We start from the raw sequence: 21,822 nt of genomic DNA, 5'->3' as shown, positions 1-21,822 counted from the left end.
GTAGTGGATAGAGAGAGAGAGAGAGAGAGAGAATGCTGCGTGTGTATATAGAAGCCAGAGAGGAAAGCAATACGTGATTTTGAATTTAAAAGGGGTAATGATTCAACCATCATATAGTTTTAGGATGGTGGTGTGTGGGGTGTGAGAAGTGAGAAGCACGTTGGCCGGGAGACTAAGGGAGGAGGGAGGGTGATATGTTTCAAATTTTGAAATCACTAAAAAAATACTTAAACAAAAAAAAGAAGAAGATTTTTTTAAGGGTAGGTGAGAAAAAGGAAGCAAGTTCAGTACACTTGGGCCACGTGGGATGGTTGTCAAGCAACAGTATCATATCCCCCAAAGTCATCATCTCATGCCAAACTATATGCCAACCTCTCATACACCCACATTATAGCCGTGAAATCTCATAGCATTTGAATATTCAGAGAGAGAGAGAGAGAGAGAGAGATAGAGAGAGAGAGATGGGGGGACTTTATCCATTTTCACAAAAAAGAAAAAAGAAAAAGAAAAAAAAGAGAAAGAGAAAGAGAAGCTTAGGTAAAGAGAAGAATCTCGTCCACATTTGAATGGGGACAAACGAAACAAATCTTTCACTAAATACCGCGTTTGTGTTGTTATTTTAGTTGCCACGATAAAGCTTACAGCTTTAGCTTTGGGAAGTTCAACTTACCAGCCTAAACTACGCTTTGGCTATCCCTAATCCCCCCTCTTTCTTCAGTTAACCGACGAGTTTTTGCTTTTTAATTGCGGGGGTTTTTGACTTGGGCAAGCGGCCATTTCTAGGCAACATAAATTATATTTATATATTTTCAGAATATTATTAGTACGAGCTAAAATAATGAAGGTCTGAGAAATATTTATATATGGATATATAAAAGTACTTGACACGTGGAGAATGTCCTGGACTTTGTGAGGTCGTCGCCGTAACAACAACGGACTTGGACTTTAATGTAGAGTGAAAGAAAATATATATTGGACGACAAATATCAAGGTTTTGACTTATGGGACTCTGTGTGTTGTGTGTGTGTTAATGTGAATGGTTCATGTTTTTTCCGCAGCATTGATCCTCCAGCTCCACCCTCGAACATGTGATTCAATAGTTCCTGGCTGATCGAGCACCTGTATATCGGGCGTATGAATCCCCTTTAAGGAGACAATAAACTGTTAATTAATTTTTATTTAACTTCATATATACCTTGATTTGTATTATTGGTTTTTAATTTAAAATTAATACATATGATTTGTTCATTTTTTCATGATTGGACTGCACAATGAGCACCTACAAAATAAGGAAAAAAATACCACTAAAGTAACAATTGCTTAGAGCTTTTGATGATTAAGTCAGATAATTTTATTTTGAGATAATCTTAATACAACTTTTTGAGCTCTTTTTATGTTATAACCTTTTCCGAGCTTTTTTAATATTTTCTATACAAGATTATTTCGAGGTGGTCCACGTTAGTAATTATTATTTTTTTAACATGTTCACACAAGGGAAGGGAGAGGGGGGATTCAAACTAGTAACTTCCGCTTCATTAAGCGTGGTTCACAACCGATTGAGTTACTTCTTAAAGACCCATGTTGGTAATTATCGATCTTTCGTAATGGGCACATAACTATACAATATGTAGCTGTGTAGTGATTGCTCTTTATTGGGTGAAAATATCGAAATTTTATGGCTCTTTTAATGGAGTAAAAGCCTATGATTATTTATTTTTGTATTAATAATAAAATCATAAGTGTTAATTGAAATTAAACACGACTAAGGAAAATATATCCAAACAAAAATCTGGGCAACCGATGTACCTGAAAACACTGTGCTAACACTCATTCGATACGTCCGGTTATCCCGTAATATCCGCTCACATGTTCGTGTTTTTTTTTTTTACCCCATTTTCTACAAATTTATCATTGTAATTCCCATTAAATTTACCAGGACAAAATGTACTGTCCTATATAATTACACCAAATGCCATTGCAGCCTTTTCGCTCGGAGTCCCACTTACCGTTTCATAAATGATTTGTACAACATCAAATCCTTCTGACTCAGCCCCTAAAACATAGGTGGCTAAATAAGGAAGTCAGGGAACCTTCATTTTGCCAAACGAGCTGTGACCATTAAATGCATGTACTAAAAGGCCCTTGTAAGATAAGCAGAGGAGGGGCAAAAGGGGAAAGTAATAATGTGGGTGTAACGGGTTTGGGCAGTGGGGCTTGGCCATAAACGTTTTCCGTTACGAATCGCTATCGGACCATCTTCACAATCATGTGTTGGCATTGACCGAAGCAGTGTTGACGTTGAAAGCCTTTATAAAAAGCTCCAGTGTTTTACTGTGTAAATAACGGCGTTATTAGCCGTCGTTTGCTATAAATATGGTCTATTAGCCCTCACTTTTTATTCAACAATATTATCTCACTCACTTTCAATCCCTCTCTCTCTCTCTCTCTACTGCAAGTGCAAGTTTTTAATGGTTGCGTGAAGCAGAAGTTTGGAATATTAGTGTTTTCTTGGAGATTTCTGAGTGTTTCTTGAAATGGGGAAGAAAGATCAGAAAGACGACGCCAGGGTTGAAGCCGTTCTGGAGGTTCTCAGAAAACAAGCCCCTCTTACAGTAAAGCAGGTGAGTTGGGTTCAGCTTCTTATTTTGCTGTGTTTTAGAGCTCCATGTGACTGTATAGTGCACCTTCTGTACTGGATAGTAATATTGCATGTTCATCTAAAAGTTTCTTTCATGATTTCTTCAAGCTGTGTGTGTACATTTTCTTGGAACTTGGGTTTTAAATTTCTCTTGCCATTATTGTACACAGGAGAAGTTCTGCAACAGGGCATGCGTAGAACGGTTTCTGAGATCCAAAGGAGATAGTGTGAAGAAGGCTGCGAAGAACTTAAGGGCTTGTCTTTCTTGGAGAGAGAGTATCGGCACTGGTATCCGTTTTTTTTTTTTTTTTTTTTTTAATTTTTAATTTTTATTTTTAATTTTTTTTTAATATTCTTCTTCATCTCAAAGGCTATTCCTATTGTTCCCTGCTGCTACCTTCTTTTCTTTTTGTCTCGCTCAGTAAAGAATCTTGCTTTTCCTCTTTGAATTAAGCGTTAAAGTTAAACTCCCAGTAGTAATGATTAAAGTCACTTCTCCACATTACTAATTAAAAAGAAAAAAAAAAAGAAAATCTGAGTTATTGAAGCCTCTGGTTTTTACTTTTTTAATTGTTTATTCGTTTTTGGATACAGAGCATTTAATAGCAGATGAGTTCTCAGCTGAGCTCGCCGAAGGCGTTGCTTATGTTGCCGGTCACGATGAAGAATCCAGACCCGTTTTGGTATATATAATTCTTCTTCCTTAATTTCTCTCAAAGTTTTTCTTCAAAATGCGTGAAAGTCATGAGTAAAGTAACTGAAGAAAATTAAAAAATTGTTTGTTCTGCCATTGTTATAGATTTTCCGGATCAAGCAAGATTACCAGAAATTCCATTCCCAGAAACTGTGAGTTCCCAAACAAGATTTTTCTTCCCATCGTTAACGTTGTAACAAATCTTTCACTATTTATTTTCTTCTTTAATTTTTCAGGTTTACTCGTTTGCTGGTGTTTACACTGGAGGTGGCGATTCAAAGCATGCCAAAAAACGTAGAGCACTTCGTTCTCCTTTTCGACGCAAGTAAGTTGGCTTAGAATGTCGATAGTACCCTTTTGAAAATTGATATAGGTTTGAAATTGGTTGGGTAGTTTAGTCATTTTGACCTCAAATCTTCACGCACGCTGCCGTAGCCAGCCTAGTTAATGCGACAGCATGTCGGAGCACCGGCATCGTCTGAGATATTCTCATAAAGTGTCTGGAGTGCCCCTGAAGTGTCGTGGTCAAGGGCCTCAATAATGGTCTCGTATTGTAGGATCAGTAGGGGGTATTATTGGGAATTGGAGCTTTGATACGCTCCCAGAATTAGTCAATTTCAAAACTGTAGCTTCCTTAAATATTTGATCTTCAGCAGAAGTACCCACGATTCTCCTTTTTTGCTTTGCCAGTAACAGATAATCTTCCACACAGTGCTCAGCCTTTTAGCATTCCAATCACAATTAATAAATTAATACCAGTGTTTTATCTTACTTTTGAGCTGCTAAGAATATCTTTTTTGAGATAAAACATTGAAATAAGTTAATTATATTGAATGCGTGGCGAATGCAGGCTTTTTCAGGTCTGCATCGGCTTTTATGAACTTATTGCTGGCAACGCTGAAAGCTGTGGCGGAGTACTACCCAGGCCGGCTGTTGAAGGCTTTTGTCATAGACCCTCCCTCCCTCTTCTCTTATTTATGGAAGGTAAAAATCCAAAAGCATGCCTCCTCTTTGTACCTCTCTCTCTCTCTGTACTGTGTTCCACTACCTCTGTACTTGCTGTGTGCAGCTTAAGCAAAAGTCTTTTACTGTTGAATTTGCATGCAACAGTGTTTGTTACCGTTTGACCACTCTTCCTGGACCACCTTTGTAACCCATTTAAGGATTTTGTTGTGTGTTTTTTTTGGGGTCGACCCTATGGAGTTCTTTGTTCTTGCTTCGATATTCGTTTGTTGGGTTTCAACAAAATCATGTCACAAATAATGTGAATTGGACCCAAATTTAACTTAATTACATTGAAGTGGCGAATAATTGGTTAATTAGCTTTAATTTTCTTGTCCGATAACTACCCCTTGCTTGTTTCCTTAATTTTACCGAAATTTAATGATATTTGGTTTTAAAGGCTTATAATTTTTATGGCTGCAGGGGGTGCGACCGTTCATTGAGCTAGCAACGGTCACATATGTGGTGTCATCGCTAGATTTTGAAGAGTCATTGGAGTTCAACGATTTCTCAGCCTACCCACGAGCCTCGTCCCTCCGATTCGACCCTTCGTCCTTACAATCGACGGCCAAGATTGGCTCATGCTCATCCTCTCGCTTCTCGTTCACTGTCTCACACCACTTTGACTCACTCAAACCATGGTACCTCAGCTTAACGGACACGTCAGCTTCCAAAGTAGGACCCACCGGCCCCTCTCCTCTGGGCCCGGCACTCATCTCCCCACTCAACGCCCGGTCACTCTCGTTCGCATCACCGGCTGCGAGAACGCCACCTGGAAGCATCTACGGTGGTAGCAGCAATAGGCTAACGAGGAAGTCCCTGTTCCCTTCGACCCCGTTGCCACAGCGCAGCACAGGCCGTGAGGCAGGCAAATCCCCACACCCGCGTACCCCACGGCCCTCGTTCCTCCAATCACCGGCCATGTTCTTTCGCAAGGAGAACCACGTCAGCAGGACGGACAAGTCCCGTGAGTCGTTTGTGCCGTTTTTGAAGTTCTACAGGAGGCCGTACGATGAGATGATTTACAGGTCAAAGATGAGGCCCCCACTGGGAGGACTAATCTCCATCGTCTCTCCCCACCTCAGACGCCGCCACGTGTCCGTATCCCAACGGTTCTAAACGAATCAAAAAGAGTAAATAGTGCATTAACAACTGCTAATAATTGATTATTTATTTCGCAATTCAAGTTTCCTCGTGCGTTGATTGTCAACACCAAGAAAAAGGAAAAAAGAAAAAAAATTCACGACGACGTGCTGGGTGGGGTGTGAGATGGTGTGCAGTGCACCATGTCCAATTTTGAGCTTTGTGGCATTTACAAGAATTAACAAAGTCTACGGGGTTTTGGGTTTTGGAGGGCAAAAAAGCATGCATGGGAACAAGATAGCGTGGTCGAGACGGCGAACACTGCTTTGGAAATCATATGGTGGGAAATAGAACTGTTGTACTCAACCAACCAAAGCGTTGAAAAGAAGGAAATCTCTGTTTCAATTCAAAAGTTGATATATAATTTTTATTTTTTGTTGTTTGTGAAGATGATAGAATCTTTTGGATCTACGTGGTTGGACTTTGTTTATAATAAAAAAATATAACCAGATTCAAAAAAAACCCTCTCATTTTGTAATCATCTTCTTGAGCTCTTGCATCAGTTGGTTAAACTCTCCAATATTTTATATGTCGGTTTCAACGTTAGCAGAGCTGGTAGGAATATGTGTCGGGTTTTGTTATTTGAGAAGTCAATTGGAGCTCCTGTTATTTACTCTTGTACAATATTTGCGATAAAAAGAAGAGGGGGAGTAATTAATTATTGCATTGGAAATTGAACTTGACAAATACATTATGTACACTTGTCTGTACACATACGTTTTTGGTTCTGGATCATGGCGTTTTGTCGTCAACCTGGTGTCGTTTAGGTATCAAGGTTCTATTACTGAAGTAGTGACGTAAGATGCTGGGGGTCCTTCTACTTGGAGTCTACTGCTGCTTCTCACTACTCCCTAATTTGTGCTTTGTATTTTAGTCTCAAGTGTTTTCAATGCCGACAAGGGGCAGTGTTTTGTACGAATTGCCCCGGTTCGTGTAATTTGGAGTTTATTCTTTGTTGTTTGTGGGTTTGAATGTGTCACTTTCTTTATTCTTTTGAGTTCCTTCAGTGAATATGGACAGACAGGTTGTGATGGCAATGCCATGGGATTTGCCATCAACTTCCCAACTGATAGATTTCCTGGTCAATATATCTCACGACTATCCGAGTCTAACAGTAGTCCTGATGGGAAGGTTAGCATTGATATGTACATATATAATAATTTGATCAAAAAGTATACAGGCTTATGATTCTAGATTGGGTGGTGTTAATAGTATATATGTTATGTTAACATTAGGGGCTAATGTCAAAATATGTAGAAGTTCAAGAAGGTATTGTGAAGTTTTTTTTCTAAAATATAACAAGGTAATTAGACGAAGTGAAACTCGATCTTTGAAAAACCCTTTAAAGGTAAAACATTCTCTTATATTAGACAATCAATCCACTTGTCCACTATCGCAGTAGTTTTACGAAACTTTTGAACTATTCTTTCTTTTGATATGCATGACTTATGTGGCATTAAATGCCACTTTCTACTGTGACAGACAGAGTATGATGCGTTCTCACCAATTTTGACTTGGTTCTTCCTGAAAAAAATCACCAAATATTATATTTGGTAATTGGTTCAAGTGTGGGAGCCTGGGAGATAATATAACGTTACACGAGTTTTTGAAACAAAAAATGAGTATCTTTACAAACAGGGGCGGATATAAAGGGGGGGTGGGCGCCCCCAAAAAAATTTTAACTTTTATTATTATTTTTTTTTAAGGGTAATTTTTTTTTTTAATTTTCTTGACCTTAATCCTACTCCTCATTCTCTCGTCTCTCCAAAAATTTTTAAAAAATTATTATTTTAGTTTCGCCCCTCCTAATACAAATTCTTAGATTTGCCACTGAAACTTACAAACCCTATTTAATTGGCCATGAGCTTATTAGCTCCTTCAATGTACTAACCAGCCCAAGTTCTAAGAGGTGGATTTTTGGGATATCACTTTCTATCATATTAATTTAGTGAAGTTATCCTTATAAGAAAAGAAGATATGTTTAGTCAAAATATAATATTTTATCTTTTTTTAATAAAATAATTAATTAAAAATCTCATTTCTTAATAAACCTTAGGTAAGCATCTTAATTTCTTACTCATTATAAGGAAAAAAAATCAATAAAGTCATAAAGGAAGGAACCTTCTCTCTCTTCTTCGTAATTAATTGTTCTGTCACTTCCCAATATATCATTAGTTACCAAAAATCACCTTTTAAGGAATCTCAGGCCATAATATATAGTAAAAAGCCTTAGTAGCAAATTGCTGAGTTCAACGCCATAATCGGTATACATCAGTAAGGTTTGGATAAAAAGCACCAAACTGTCGTTCAACTGGATCAGGTTTTTGGTTCTCGTTGAACATCGAATTTATGTAGGCTTCCAAATTCAAGTCTGCCCTTCGTGGGGTGCACCCTTTTTCTATCACATGCTTCTTTAGATTGCTGTTATAGATGTTGGCATTGGCAATGCTTGTGCAAGGCTCATTGCCCTCAGTTGGCCAGCCAGTTTCAGAAACCACAATTTTGACATCCTCCTTCCCCACTGCCCTTGCCATTGCTGCTACAAAAGCATCCACCATTGCATCAAAGAGGTTGTAGTACTCATAATTGCCGTCTACAAGCACCGGTTTCTGACATCGAAATGAAGCATACACCAATGAGAAGAGGGATGGATCCGAGGCAAAGGCAAAGTAAGGGTACAGATTGATCGAAAGTGGAGAGCCTATATCATATAAAAAGTTTGACACTTTGTACATGATGTCGGCAACCTCAGCACAAAATGTGCTATTGGATGAAGGGTATGAGTTGCTTAGAGCAATAGGGTATACCACTGTCGTAACTTTAATATGATCCGATAATCCTGCTGATTTTAGTGCTTGGTAGATATTTTCCATGGCCGGAGGGACCGACGACACGACAATTCCTGGGATAGCGTTGCTGCCAACAACAATATAACGGAACTTGACACCATTGGGGCCGACGAATGATTTGATGTAATCGTTAACCCAGCTATTGGCAACATTTTGGCCTGATGCTATGTGGGTGAGCAGGACATTTGGGACTCCAACAGTTACAACCAAATTAGTTCCCCTCAATGCTTCTAGAACTTCAAGATTAGCATCAAAAAGCCGGACCAGTGGGATAGCATAGTTTAGATTTTTAGTAAGGAAATCGACTACGGCTTTCGGGAATGGGAGATCATTCCCAGTTGTTCCATTCCCATTCCCAGTTGTTCCATAATTTATCCCAAGATCACCACCTGCAAGATTTTCTTTTGAGGTTAAATCCGTAGAAAGAACATATTAGAATCATTTACACAATTGAGAAGTTAGCTAGTGGTCCAAATGCATTGTATCAACAGCTAAAAAAAAAAGAAAAGAAGGTAGCTCAAATGAACTGACCAATACACATTCAAAGGCATCTTACAAACGCTCATTTATTCAATTTTTTTTGGCTGTTAAATTGATGAGGTAGAACTACTCACCAAAGACCATGGAGTGGTGGAAAACAGCCATTGATAATACTGTGATCCATATCATTGATGTAGGCGTCATCTTCATCTGGTGATTTCCTATGCAGTTTTGTTAAAAAAACAGATCAATATGTAATCAGGTAAAAACAAAATTCATACTGCGATGATGGAGGTAACTTCAATCCCACCTTCCCTCTTAAGATGATTTCCTCTGCTTTCTGGTAAGACCCCTGAGGATGCGTATAATACAGTTACTTGTACTGCTTATATAGATAGAGCCAAGGAGGTTCTAGAAGATGTTAAGACATGATTTTTGCCACTGTTTGCTAGCAAGAAAATCCTCAACATCTCTACATTAATTGCACAACTGGTAATTAAAGAACCTTAACTTCTCATAGTGTTTTTTGCCACCTAGTAAATCCTCAACATCTCTACATTAATTGCATATCTATTAATTGAAGAAAAATAACGTGGATTTTAATAAGATTCATTATTGTGACTGCTAGCATACTGAATATGGACATCTTAGTATAACAAACAATGCCAAATTAACTTCAAAAATCCTACAAAGATGGCTGCACTGCAGCCACATGCTTTCAGTAATCATGATACCAGAACAGTGAATCATTAACCACGAACCTGTCAATCATAAATTCATAATACAGAAAATGTGAAGTTCCACCAAAATCATAACAGGAACAAACTTAGCATGGTAACAAATTATCACCTTACAACTGTTCATATTTATTGAAGTCCACATTTAAGTAGCCAGAATAGAAGTAGCACATATAATTACAACTGTTCACGAAGATCGAAACTCATCAGAAGTAGCAAAGTTAATTACATAAAGTCCACATTTGTTGATGTAACGAACCATATCACCTTACAACCGTCTTTACTGAAAATTTATTCTGTTCAGGATCACTAGAAACATAAAAAAGCACAGTAACAAAATAAACACACAGATTAAATATTTACATCTCACCACTATATCTTCTTCTGAACTGTAACTAAGTCCAGGTTAGACCCATAAGTTCTGCGTAGAGCTTCGGCACACCAGCCATGCCCATCATCAACTGTTGGCATCCTGACTTCCATGACAGGAATTGCATGATGTTGAGACCCTGGCAGTACAACCCCAGCCAGAACTCTCAGCACATTTGAGGCATCAATGTCCATGCACACATTTATCTCTGGAACTCCCCTGGGAGCTGGTGGAATACCTATGATCTTGAAATAGCCCAGCAGATGGTTCCCTTCCACCTTCTTCTCTTCACCTTCATATACAACAATCAGTGTCCCAGTTTGATTATCATGGACAGTTGTGAAAACAAGCTCTTTCCGTGCTGGCATAGTAGTGTTTCTAGGTATAATGGGTACAAAATTGTTTCCATCAGCTTGAATCCCAATGGCCAGAGGAGTGACTTGAATGGTTAACAGGTCCAAATTCCCAAAGGGATCATTGACACCTGAAGCCACTGCTCCCTCTAGTGCTGCCCCACAGACAGCAGCTTCCAATGGGTTCATCCCTTTGTAAAGCTCCTGTTTTTTACATATACTCATGAGAAGATTCCTTATCTTTGGAATATATGAACATCCGCCTACGGCAATTATGTCAGCCACATCTTCAGGTTCTCCCTTGGCATCATGCAAGCATTGGATGATGAGGCTCTCGCACTTCTCAAACACCTTTTTGTTGACTTCCTGGAATTCCTCTTGGTCCACAACCTTACATATTTTTGACCCATTTCCTAAGTCAACATCGATTTGAACACTGGTCTGGGAGGTGAGCTTGTGGATTGCATCCTGGGTTGCTACTCGAAGCAATCCCATCGATTTGATCTCGCTGATTCCATGGTTTGAGAAGAGGATCTCTGAGTCGGGCAACAGATGACGCATCATATTCTGAAGCATGTCTTCACCTCCTATAGGACTTCCTGCCAAGGCTTTTATCTGCGAAACTCCTCCCGCTGTAGCGGTAACAGCTACATCACAATAGCCAGCACCCATATTGAATATGAGTGCAATCTTCTCACTTCCACTGCCCATATTGTCATGTATAGTCTGTTGCTGCTGCTGTGCATATAATAGTGCCACAGCTGTTGGTTCAGGCATCAGTCTTAGGACATGAAGGCCAGCCATGGCACAAGCACGTTCAATCCGGGTCACCTGGAAGCGATTAAATGAAACAGGAATGGTCAGAACAACATTTCTTATGGGCCGCTTTAACGCAACTTCAGCCATTGCTCTTAACTCCAACAGATATATTGCCAGGACTTCTTCAGGAGTGGTGGATCTCCAGACATTGTTAACCAAGGCTCCAATAAACGGTCGGACACCAATGTCCAATGTTTGAACCAAAAATGGAAGGCTTTTGCTTGCATGAACAACTGGATCAGTGTCAGCCCGACCAATTAAGCGTTTCATGTTGAAGATTGCTGCTCCAGATAACATTTCATGTTCATGGGAGAGTTGATTGCTGACACCCCCTAAAGGGACATCATCTTTGAAGTTGACATATGATCGCATCATTTTTTGGTTTCTAGTATTTTTAAGAAGCTCTACTTGGGAGCCATTCCAGACTGCAACACTGCATTGTGCAGTGCCAATGTCAATTCCAATTGCAATTTCTGGAAAAGCAGAAGAAGTTTTCTCCTCTCCTGTGGTTTCACTATCAGATGCCACAGTGTATGCTGGTTCAGACATTCCTGCATTTAGAAAAATAAAAGGCTGAAGCTTTTGCTTTCACTTGAACAACCAAACACAGCAGCAAACAACCATTTACAACATGAAGCACAAACAAGGTATAAAACACAACCTTCATAGACATAGTTATGTATGACTGTAAATGCCAGACAGAGAGAAATCAAATTCATCATCTGATTTAACAAGCATGAAACCAACCATACAAGACTACAACTAAAAAAAATTCACTTTCCCCATTCTAAAGTCTGTTAAGATAGGAGGACAAAACAGAGGGATACAGGGCCCTTTGGACCCATCCTTGCAGAGTAAACCCCAATCCCGTGCACCGCACCCTCGGAAGTTTCTCTACACGGAACTGGTTAAATCGTTGGCTTTTCACCAAGGGATTGTTTGCACCTATGAGGTGTTGAACCTTGGACTTTGAAGGGAGCAAACCCTTAAGACCAAGGCCTTCACCACTTGGGCCAACCCCTTGGGGTTAAAATGCCTTATATGATTATAAGTTCTCTAATAGAAGTTATGATGCAAGAAAACCGGTCTTGCTTAGCTTACGAAGCTAGCTTACTACGGTGAAGGAAATTTTCATTGATTGCAAGAGCTAGACAGTCAATTCAGCAGTTTACTTGCTTGGTCACTAGTGTGCCTAACTTATAAGTAGGCGTTTTCTTGGCACGGTGGAAGCAAAGACTCATAATAGATTACTTTGATTATTAACACCACAAAAGAGATTCGATTCAGTAAAAAGGTCACCATCATCTTTTCTCAAGTCATCTCTGCACCAAAAACCATTGCAAGTTTGGAATTATAGACTTTTTATCTTTTGTCTAGAGGCTACAAACAATCTTCCATTTTATTTTGCAATAAGGAACAACCAAGTGCTTTTAAACCTTATCAGAGTGCCAACAAATTCAACTCATATAGACTGAATACTGGTGATGCTGTCTAAAAGCATCTTGTTTCCTCAAAACCACAATTCTACCTGACGAAAATGATCTAGATGTTAATAGGTATTATTGATCAAACTCCTCGCGAGTCAGGTCAATTTTTTTTTGGCGATTGGCAACTATTAAGAAATATCAAAAGGTTAAATATGAAGCCTTAGAATCAAATGCAACATATGTTAGTGAGAATGCGTATAAGACAGTTGTTAGAATATACATATATGAGTGAGCGCGATTAAATCCACATCAATGGGAGTCACAAGAGTGAGTCATTGATATGATCCAACCTATAGGTTTAAGCTTTTGATTAAGATAATATTCTAACATGTTATATCAAAGCCTTACTTGAGAGCTTCCTGGGTATTTGTATCCTTAACAACCCTTTTGAAAGTTTTAACAGTAATCAACTCTCAAAAAATGTGTTATAGTAAGAATAAAACACTTTTCTTTTTTTTTTAAGTACTTGAGAATAAAACGCTTCTATAATTAGAGCATCATTTTTCTTTTTCTTTTTAGTTTAAGAATATGATAAGTTCAAGCTCAGTTTGTCATAAATCTGATGTTGATTTGTACTACCAAAATCATCGGGAAAACTAGTTATGCCGAGCAACCTCAAGAATCCCATTGGTTGTGGCTTCCTTAAATCTGACCAACACAGCCAACAAGCACCATCATAATCTAAAGGGACATGATGAACATCATCACTACTTATATAACGGACATAAAGATGCATGATTTCTAGTCAGCACCTCAAATCAACCAATTTCAATTGAGTTCATTTCAAGAATACTTCCATTTTTCAATTCCTTTCCATTCATCCAAACCATCATTACAATTCATTTTTCATCAAAAATACATTCAGAAAATTGGATACACTACAATATGAACGGATGAATTTAATTATTTAATTAATATTGTAACATTCAATATGCCACAACCCTTCTAGAGTCTAGACCATGCAGACCTCCAATTCTAAGGGGCTTTCAAAGCAAAGAAATTAGAAAAATACAGTTCGTGTAGGTCTTCCCACAAACACCTTTAGGGACATATGGCTCCCCAACGAATTACTAGAGAACCAACACACGCAACAAGCATTACACTAAAACAGAACAAACCCATTTTCGCATATGATGGTATTGTTACTGGGTATCAAAGTAAAATAGCAAAAGAGATCATTAAAGAATTATCTTCTCAGTACCATGAACGACTAGAAAAGGCAAAGCGACTATGCCAGTGAACTAAGAGTTAAAGGCAAAATACTGTAAAGGGAGTGAGAGACTTACTGCTTAGAAAAGAGCGGCGACAAAGAGAGATGGGAGCAGGCTGAGCAGAGAGAGAATAGGACTGGAAGCTGCGAGAACAATTTGTGTCGAGAAGATTGACACTGCCCAGGAACTAATACAAAGCTGCTCAACTTCTAGAGCTTCCTAGAGAGGAAGCGGGGCAGACGCGAAGATTATGGCATTTATTTTTGGTGTGAAGTGGAGCGTCTAATATATGGCATTTATTTCTGGAAGCTGCGAGAACAATTTGTGTCGAGAAGACTGACACTGCCCAGGAACTAATACAAAGCTGCTCAACTTCTAGAGCTTCCTAGAGAGGAAACGAGGCAGACGCGAAGATTATGGCATTTATTTTTGGTGTGAAGTGGAGCGTCTAATATATGAGCACTCGGACGCAGATCACATGTGTCACAAATTTAGCACTTTTATAAAAATTTTGACCTACAAAAACAGAATTTGCATGAATTCTAACTTGAAAATCAGAAAGTTGGCAAGGATTCTTCATGTTTTTCACAATTATGTTAACTGTAAATGCTACGATGGTAAAGTTTGAATTGTTTTGTTTAGTATAATGATTAAAATTTTAAAAGTTAATCTAAAAAATATAGATAGATAACTTCTTTATAATGTTAATAATCCAATTAAGGATCTACACTTTTAGTATCAGGGTTCGTTTGACGTTTGATAAAATTGTAATTTGACCTTTAAAATTACAGTTTAATTTTTAAAATTGTGTTAAAAAAATACTTATTACCCACGATTTGATAACGTCAATTTTTTAATTTTTTGTGATTTAATTTAAAATAGTTTTTTTTTTAGTGGATTACTGCTAAAGAAAATCACGATTTTTGAATCTTGTTTTTGTGGGAGGGAATATATGAAGGCTCTGAGCCATCTGATAGAAGCCACGTCTCACACATTATGATTGTGAGCATAGATGTGCGTGATTGAAGTCGCATTGGATCCCAAAACATTTTTGGTTAAAAAGTAATTGTATGAATTTTCCGATGCTCGCGAAGTGTCGAGAGAAACCAACGTGGCCTGCGAAGAAAGTTTGTGCTGTTAACTTGTGTCACCGTCCAAGTGAACCGACTTGTTCTTTCGGATCGGGTGATTATGATCCATTTGCTTCTGACTTAACGAAAGCCCAAATTAAATATTGCCCGATCCGGTTAGCCCAAAATAAAAGTATCTACTTTAAGGGCCTGGCTGGGTTTTCTTGTACTAGCAGCAAAGTTCCACGCAAGCTCGAAAATGGCAAGGATCTCAAAGAAGTGAGTTTGAATGAAGTTTTAAAAATAGTTAAAATGAATTTTTAGTAAAAGCGTAAAAATAAAAATTTTATTAAAAAATATTTTTTGAATTAAAAACTTTATTTTTCAAACATAATTCTAAACATGCTGAAATATTAGTGTAATTGACAATTGTATAATGTTTTAGACAGCAGCAAAACTTGTGTGTCATTTTCTTCTTTTATAGGCATTAGGTCATAGAGTCCTGCACGTTTGAGTCTAATGAGTCATGGAGCAAGGTGATTACCCTTATCCGTATCCTTATGTACAATTCCAGGATTTGAAGGAATGTACCCTTATCCCGGGATTTCAGGAGGAAGGACTGATTTGTGAGTAATTTTAGATAGCCTACTTATATCCTATTAAGAATATTATGTGACTATTAAAATTATTATTGGACTTGTGATCATTATTGAAATTTGATCAAAAGGTAATTTTAATAGTCACATAATTCTTAATAGGACACGAATAGGCTACTTAGAATTACTGGTTTGGGCATTTATTAGCTCTTGGTTGTGACATTGGAGACTCCTTTTACGTCTCTAGCACTTCCTAAGGGTAAAAAAATAGGTTACGGTTAATGGTTATTGGCTAAAATCGCTAATCTTAACCGCTTAGGTGGTTAGTAAAATTTCCTATCCTCCTATGCAATTAACTGGCGGTTAGCGGTTATTTAAAAAAAATTAAAAAAAAAAAACAGAATTACATCGTTTCTATATATATATATATATGAAACAATGTCGTTTTTGTGTTTAAATATATATATAAAAAAAAATGTATAAAAATCTAAAAATGATCTCATATGTAGAAGGGTATTACTATAGGATATATATATATATATATATAAAGGTTAGCGGTTAGCATGGGCTGTTATTAACTGCCTATTCCCCCTAAGAAGAGGTTATGGGCCTCTACTGGGTTTATGCTTTGGGCTTTGAGTACATATTTGAAGGTAGTGGCTTTGAAGGCCCAATTCCCAACATACTTTAACAAGCAGATTTTCCTGCGAGGCCTAAACTCAGCAGCAGGTTTGAGATGTCGATTGGCGTAAATCCCTCCATTTTAAAAATCTTATAATCGTTGTATTCACTGTATTGTGCTTCAAGTACACTTCCGAATTAATTATGGCCCCCCGTCGATTAACTCTTCAAGAAAAAAATAAAAGAAAGAAAACTGCCTTTAAGAAGCTAATTCTATCGTAGCAGTTATTGCATAGCAGTAGCAGTCAACTTCAAGGAACCGGAGCATTTAGCCCGTCCCCAGCTCCACCTGAAGCGCAAAAGTGGGAAAATAAGGAATTTCGTGGGAGTAAATTTGCTCAGCAAAAGCATTTGGGGAGTTGGTATTACCATGCCAATATTCAAACTCACAAATTTCGTCTTCTTTTCTTTGTTGAAGTCACATGCGTTCTTTGTTGAAGTCACATGTGCGCATGAATGCTTTCCAGTGTTAGAGGTGAGAATCACTGAACTTTTCATTTTTGATCTAATCTCTCTGTATAGGACATGAGATCCTAAGAAGTTGGTTCGAATTCAATATTTTTCTGAGCGTTGACATGTGGTTCTTTGTTAGAAATTAAGCATATCTACAGTCTTTTGACTTTTTTTTTTCGCTATTTTGAATTGTTCAAGGTTGGCAGGTTGCCGAGTCAAAGTAGATATCCAGGGAGGAAGTTAAATTAAGGGGAATTTTTTTTCTAATAATGGGAGGGTTTACTTTCCTTTATTTAGGTAAAAACTGTTTGTTTGTTTGTTTCCAGTTGTATACTTGAATTGTTCTGCAGAGAATAAAGGCATCTGGACATTTTCAATTGCCGTAGGAATTTTTCCTTGAAAAACCATTGGTTTTCTAGAAGAAACCGAACCACTTTGCCCCTTCTTTCGCTCTAGATCTCCTACATTTCAAACATAGCAAGGAAAGAAAAACCACCAGCTGGGTCTGGTTAATTAGCAAGTCAATGATCAATAGATCATGCGATTCATGCCCCTCCCTCCTCCTCTATTAAATTAAGCAAAAGCAGACCGAGTCGATTATTCTTGCTCTTGCTGCAAGAAAAGGACTTGGAAAACGCAAGTTGTCGGGCGTCTGGTGCTTATAGAGAAAGTCTAAGAAATTGTGTATATTGCAGCTTTAAAGCAAAGGCTGCCCTTTATATGTATATATATATAGGTACAATCTCAAGTATAGCACAATAAATTAAATGTGCCTTTTTGTACAGTTTCGAATGGTCATGGGTTGTCGATCTTTTCTATTTCTAGTTCTAGTTTTTGTCCTTCAATGGTGCTTTGTGTCTTGTCTTTATCACCCGCTAGACCCTTTCAACTCTACAGAAATAGACCAAATAAGGACCATAATTCAAAAGTCTCAGCTTGGCTCACTTCCCAACCTAACCTATCATTCTGTTGATCTTGAGGAGCCAGAAAAAGAAGATGTCTTCAACTGGCTTTCTTCTAGTAAAGAAAGCAGCAGGCCTAGTCGTCGAGCCAAGGTGGTGGTTCGAGCCAGGGGTGAGACTCGTGAGCTCATTTTAGATTTGACAAATGGCTCAATCACATCGGACCAGGTTTACAGCGGTCATGGCTACCCTCCTCTCACTTTTCCTGAACTTTACCAAGCCAGCAAACTTCCTTTACAGTATCCCAAATTCAAGGAGTCAATTCTCAGAAGGGGCTTGAATGTGTCTGAAATTTCCTGCGTGCCATTTACAGTTGGTTGGTATGGGGAAAGTGTTACAAAAAGAGCTCTTAGAGTTGCGTGCTTTTATCGTGAAGGGTCTGTTAATGTCTTTGTAAGGCCCATTGAGGGCATAACTTTGTTAGTTGATGTTGATGCCATGAAAATCACAATGTACACTGATAGATTTACAGCACCCGTGCCTAAAGCTGAGGGCACCGACTTTCAATCACCAAATGGGGAGCCTAATTCGACTACTTATAACAAAACAAAACCTGGGTTCACCATTGATGGCCACCAGGTCAGATGGGCTAATTGGGTTTTTCATGTAGGATTCGATGCTCGGGCCGGAGTTACCATATCAACAGCTTCAATATTTGATGCCAAACAAAGGAAGTTTCGGCGCGTGCTGTATAGAGGACATGTGTCTGAGACATTTGTGCCGTATATGGATCCTACTGTTGAATGGTATTTTAGGACTTTCATGGACGTTGGTGAATTTGGGTTCGGGCGAGCAGCTGATACCCTGCAGCCATTGACCGATTGCCCAGAAAACGCTGCATATCTTGATGGGTTAATGGTTGGGCCAGATGGGCTGCCACAACAGGTACCGAGGGTAATTTGCATTTTTGAGCGACATGGTGGAAATGTAGCTTGGAGACATACTGAAATCAATGTTCCTGGGAGACTGGTAATTAAGCTTGTGTTGCTGTTGTTTTGAATTTTTGTCTTGTTTTCTCTTGAATTGTTGGTGTTGTTTTGTTGTGAAGTTAACGTAATGTGGCTGCTGGTCTTGCAGGTAAGAGGTGGGGAGGCGGAAAGTACTTTGGTGGTTAGAATGATAGCCACTGTGGGAAACTATGATTATATTCTTGATTGGGAATTCAAAAAGAGTGGCAGCATCAAAGTTGGGGTAAGATTCTTCCTTTTAGTTCTACAAAGAAATAATTATTTGTTTGTTAAATCATTCTCTTTTTCATTTTTATTTTCTTTTTATCAAAAATAAAAATATTAACAAAAAATTCAAAACCAAAAAGAAAAAAACACGCTTAACATTTGACAATAAGAAGAGCAAAGAAAATAAGCAACAATATAAACGTTTCTATTTGTGTGAGAAATCCAAATTGTTCTTGATCACCCATAACACTATTTGTTTCATGTTTACATATCCCACAGCCCACAGACATGATCAAATTTAGGCCATGGTTTTCAGGATAAGAACTTATATATATATATATATATATATATATATATATGGAGAACAATGGTGTTAGGGAGCTAGGGAGTTACAACTAGGGATGTCAATTTGTGTTTGTCTGTTGAGTTCGGCCATGTTGAAATATATGTATAAGATTATATAGGTCAATCATAACCAAATTCATTTAATTATATAAATCAAACTCATTAACCCTAACATTCTACTTTTATATTGGGCTCGTGTCAAATTTGCGAGTCATGTCAAAAATTACATGTTATTATGTTGTGTGTCGGATTCAGGTCATATCGAAGCATTGATATAAGATTATAACCCGATTCATTTAATTAAACGGGTTAGACTCTTCAACCCTAACCCTTTAATTTGGTAATGAATTTATATCGGGTTTGCAAGTCTTATAAAAAATTATCAGTTTTAGCTACAATCTTTAATGCAAATCCTTTATATTGACGATCTACGTAGCACTTATCATGATAGTTATATCAAAATTTTTAATTTTTTTTCACTCATGAACTATCACATGAATTTATAAAAAAATTGTGACAACTTATTAGCTTGAAATTGTTTTAAAAACATTAACATTTCCTCTGAAATTATATCGTACGTTGAAATTTACCTAAAAACAATATGATATGTTCTCGTCTCTAAAATAAATAAAAAATTATTTATATTTTCAATTCTACTGTGGCCCTTTTTATTTTTTAGAAATTGTTTTAAAAAAAGCATTTCCTCTGAAAAATTTATTAGCAATTACAAAATATTTGGCATATTTTCCAGGTGGATTTGACAGGTATACCAGAGATGAAGGCCACACCACACACAAATACCGGTCAAATAACGGAAAATGTGTACGGCACCTTAGTAGCAGAAAACACGGTGGCCGTCAACCACGACCACTTCCTCACATACTATCTAGATCTGGACGTTGACGGTGACGGCAACTCCTTCGTCAAAGCGAAGTTACAAACGGCAAGAGCAGCGCAGTCAAACGCCACCTCACCAAGAAAAAGTTATTGGACGGTGGTTACTGAAACAGCGAAAACTGAAGCGGACGCTAGGGTCCAGCTAGGCTTGGAGCCGGCGGAGCTGCTAGTAGTGAATCCCAACAAGAAGACGAGGCTTGGGAATAATGTGGGTTACGTGCTGATTAGTGGGAAGCCGGTTAATTCTCTTTTATCAGATGATGATTACCCGCAGATTAGAGCCGCTTATACAAAGTATCAAGTGTGGGTGACCGCCTATAACAAGTCAGAGAGGTGGGCTGGAGGGTTCTACACGGAAGGGAGCCGAGGAGATGATGGGTTAGCCGTTTGGAGCCAGAGGTAAAGTATCAATTTTGCAAAGTGAGGCTGATTTTAATCAAGTTTTGCTAATTAAGAAGATATTTGATGGTATTTGCAGGAACAGAGCTATTGACAACAAAGATATCGTTTTGTGGTACACGGTAGGGTTCCATCACGCTCCATGCCAAGAAGATTTCCCAGTGATGCCGACACTTCATGGCGGATTCGAGCTCCGGCCGGCAAATTATTTTGAAAGCAACCCTTTGCTTGAACAGAAGTGATCTAAAACATCAGGGTCGCCCAATGTATTTGAGGGCTTTAGGCAAAACTTTAAAATTTGTCATTATTTTTTTAATATTTAAATATTAATTAAATAATATTTATTTTAATATGACGGAAGATTCTTATCTAATAAGCATCGATTATGCATTAGTATTTTTTCTTTGAGATTAAAATTACCATTTTGCCCTTATTACTTGTTCTTTATACTTAAATTAAGTAGGCTTATTTTTGTCTTTCAATATTTTCGTAGATTACAAAATAACCATTTTAACATTTTTGAAATGTGAAAAGTTAAACATTTTAACCTTTTGTGAGGAGTTGGATTTTTGCGAAATAACCACAACAGACAAGTTTGTAGAATTCTCAGAATTTTTTTTTTTAGTTCTTATTTTATAGAAGGTCTCGATATTATAAACAAATAATATTATTTTTTTTAAAACATGTTGACTGTTGAGGACCTCGTGGCCATTGTGCAGAAGACCTCTATATTATAAAAATATATATATATATATATATTATTTTTTTAAAGCATGTTAAAGGCCTAAAGAAAGCATGTTAGGGCCTTAATGTTATAAACAAATAATAATATTTTTCTTAAAGTATGTTGAAGGCCTTTATGCAAAAAAAATTTGGCCTTATTAAAAAAAAATTCAGTCCTTTAAAAAAAAAAAATTTGAACCTTAAAAATCTAGATGTTTAGGCACCGGCCTAACTCGCTAGCGGTTAGGCTAGCCGTAAAACATGTGAATATAACCATGTCAGTAGAATTATATTCCTTGTTAGTAGCCACGCATTCTTGCAGAAATGTACTTTATACAAGTTTTAATCTCAGAATTGCTGGCAAAATTTATTGAAGTTGAAATGGAAAAATTTGTTGGATAAACGTTCAAACTAGGCACTCCCAAGTGTCCTAATCGGGCTATTTATTTGTATATACTTGTGAGGTTTATCTTTTTTATTGAAAAATTTATTATTTATATTCATGAAAAGTTTCAATATTCAGAAATTTTTAAGAAGTAAAAAGTTTTCGAAGCGAATAAAACTCCAATTGTTTGCATTGTACATGATCGATAATATTACAATGTCAGTAATTTTTCAACCTCTATTTTTTTTTTTCTTTAAGTCTTATTATTTCATGTTCTTGAATCAAGTGATAAGTCATTCTATATCTAATGAGTAATAATAAAAAAAATGAAATTTTAAAAATAAAAGAAAGTG

General features: G+C 37.5%; 4 protein-coding genes across 4 annotated transcripts; 2 read left to right on the top strand and 2 right to left on the bottom strand.

Moving 5' to 3' along the window:
- Positions 1–2,417: 2,417 nt before the first annotated feature.
- On the top strand, positions 2,418–5,865 carry LOC132190870 (uncharacterized). The gene is made up of 7 exons (XM_059605902.2): positions 2,418–2,621; positions 2,809–2,926; positions 3,233–3,321; positions 3,438–3,484; positions 3,569–3,657; positions 4,183–4,316; positions 4,758–5,865. The coding sequence occupies exons 1-7, from the start codon at positions 2,535–2,537 to the stop codon at positions 5,451–5,453; spliced, it is 1,260 nt and encodes a 419-aa protein (XP_059461885.2). The 5' UTR covers positions 2,418–2,534; the 3' UTR covers positions 5,454–5,865.
- A 1,811-nt stretch (positions 5,866–7,676) lies between these two features.
- Positions 7,677–9,861, bottom strand: LOC132177909 (putative glucan endo-1,3-beta-glucosidase GVI). Its single transcript, XM_088513755.1, has 3 exons — positions 9,773–9,861; positions 8,941–9,158; positions 7,677–8,715 (listed from the first exon to the last, which is right to left on the bottom strand). The coding sequence occupies exons 2-3, from the start codon at positions 9,014–9,016 to the stop codon at positions 7,727–7,729; spliced, it is 1,065 nt and encodes a 354-aa protein (XP_088369881.1). The 5' UTR covers positions 9,017–9,158; positions 9,773–9,861; the 3' UTR covers positions 7,677–7,726.
- HSP70T-2 (heat-shock protein 70T-2) lies at positions 9,619–14,229 on the bottom strand. Its single transcript, XM_088513754.1, has 2 exons — positions 13,859–14,229; positions 9,619–11,636 (listed from the first exon to the last, which is right to left on the bottom strand). Exon 2 carries the CDS (start codon positions 11,632–11,634, stop codon positions 9,916–9,918), a length of 1,719 nt encoding a protein of 572 aa, XP_088369880.1. The 5' UTR covers positions 11,635–11,636; positions 13,859–14,229; the 3' UTR covers positions 9,619–9,915.
- A 2,669-nt stretch (positions 14,230–16,898) lies between these two features.
- On the top strand, positions 16,899–20,603 carry AO1 (amine oxidase 1). Its single transcript, XM_059601473.2, has 4 exons — positions 16,899–18,514; positions 18,623–18,736; positions 19,817–20,361; positions 20,441–20,603. Exons 1-4 carry the CDS (start codon positions 17,351–17,353, stop codon positions 20,601–20,603), a joined length of 1,986 nt encoding a protein of 661 aa, XP_059457456.2. The 5' UTR covers positions 16,899–17,350.
- Positions 20,604–21,822: the final 1,219 nt, after the last annotated feature.

This window comes from Corylus avellana, chromosome 2, assembly GCF_965113065.1.
Source record: "Corylus avellana chromosome 2, dhCorAvel1.hap1.2, whole genome shotgun sequence".
NCBI classification, from domain to species: domain Eukaryota; kingdom Viridiplantae; phylum Streptophyta; class Magnoliopsida; order Fagales; family Betulaceae; genus Corylus; species Corylus avellana.
This window is presented reverse-complemented; position numbering and strand designations above follow the sequence as displayed.

Bases quoted from the DNA above. Each gene is read 5' to 3' on its own strand.
- LOC132190870 (XM_059605902.2), top strand. From the start codon at position 2,535: ATGGGGAAGAAAGATCAGAAAGACGACGCCAGGGTTGAAGCCGTTCTG. The intron at 2,927-3,232 runs GTATCCGTTTTT...TTTTGGATACAG, and splicing joins GAGAGAGAGTATCGGCACTG to AGCATTTAATAGCAGATGAG. The intron at 3,485-3,568 runs GTGAGTTCCCAA...TTAATTTTTCAG, and splicing joins AAATTCCATTCCCAGAAACT to GTTTACTCGTTTGCTGGTGT.
- LOC132177909 (XM_088513755.1), bottom strand. From the start codon at position 9,016: ATGAAGATGACGCCTACATCAATGATATGGATCACAGTATTATCAATG. The intron at 8,716-8,940 runs GTGAGTAGTTCT...AAAATCTTGCAG, and splicing joins CCACCACTCCATGGTCTTTG to GTGGTGATCTTGGGATAAAT.
- HSP70T-2 (XM_088513754.1), bottom strand. From the start codon at position 11,634: ATGTCTGAACCAGCATACACTGTGGCATCTGATAGTGAAACCACAGGA.
- AO1 (XM_059601473.2), top strand. From the start codon at position 17,351: ATGTGCCTTTTTGTACAGTTTCGAATGGTCATGGGTTGTCGATCTTTT. The intron at 18,515-18,622 runs GTAATTAAGCTT...CTGGTCTTGCAG, and splicing joins TCAATGTTCCTGGGAGACTG to GTAAGAGGTGGGGAGGCGGA. The intron at 20,362-20,440 runs GTAAAGTATCAA...TGGTATTTGCAG, and splicing joins TTAGCCGTTTGGAGCCAGAG to GAACAGAGCTATTGACAACA.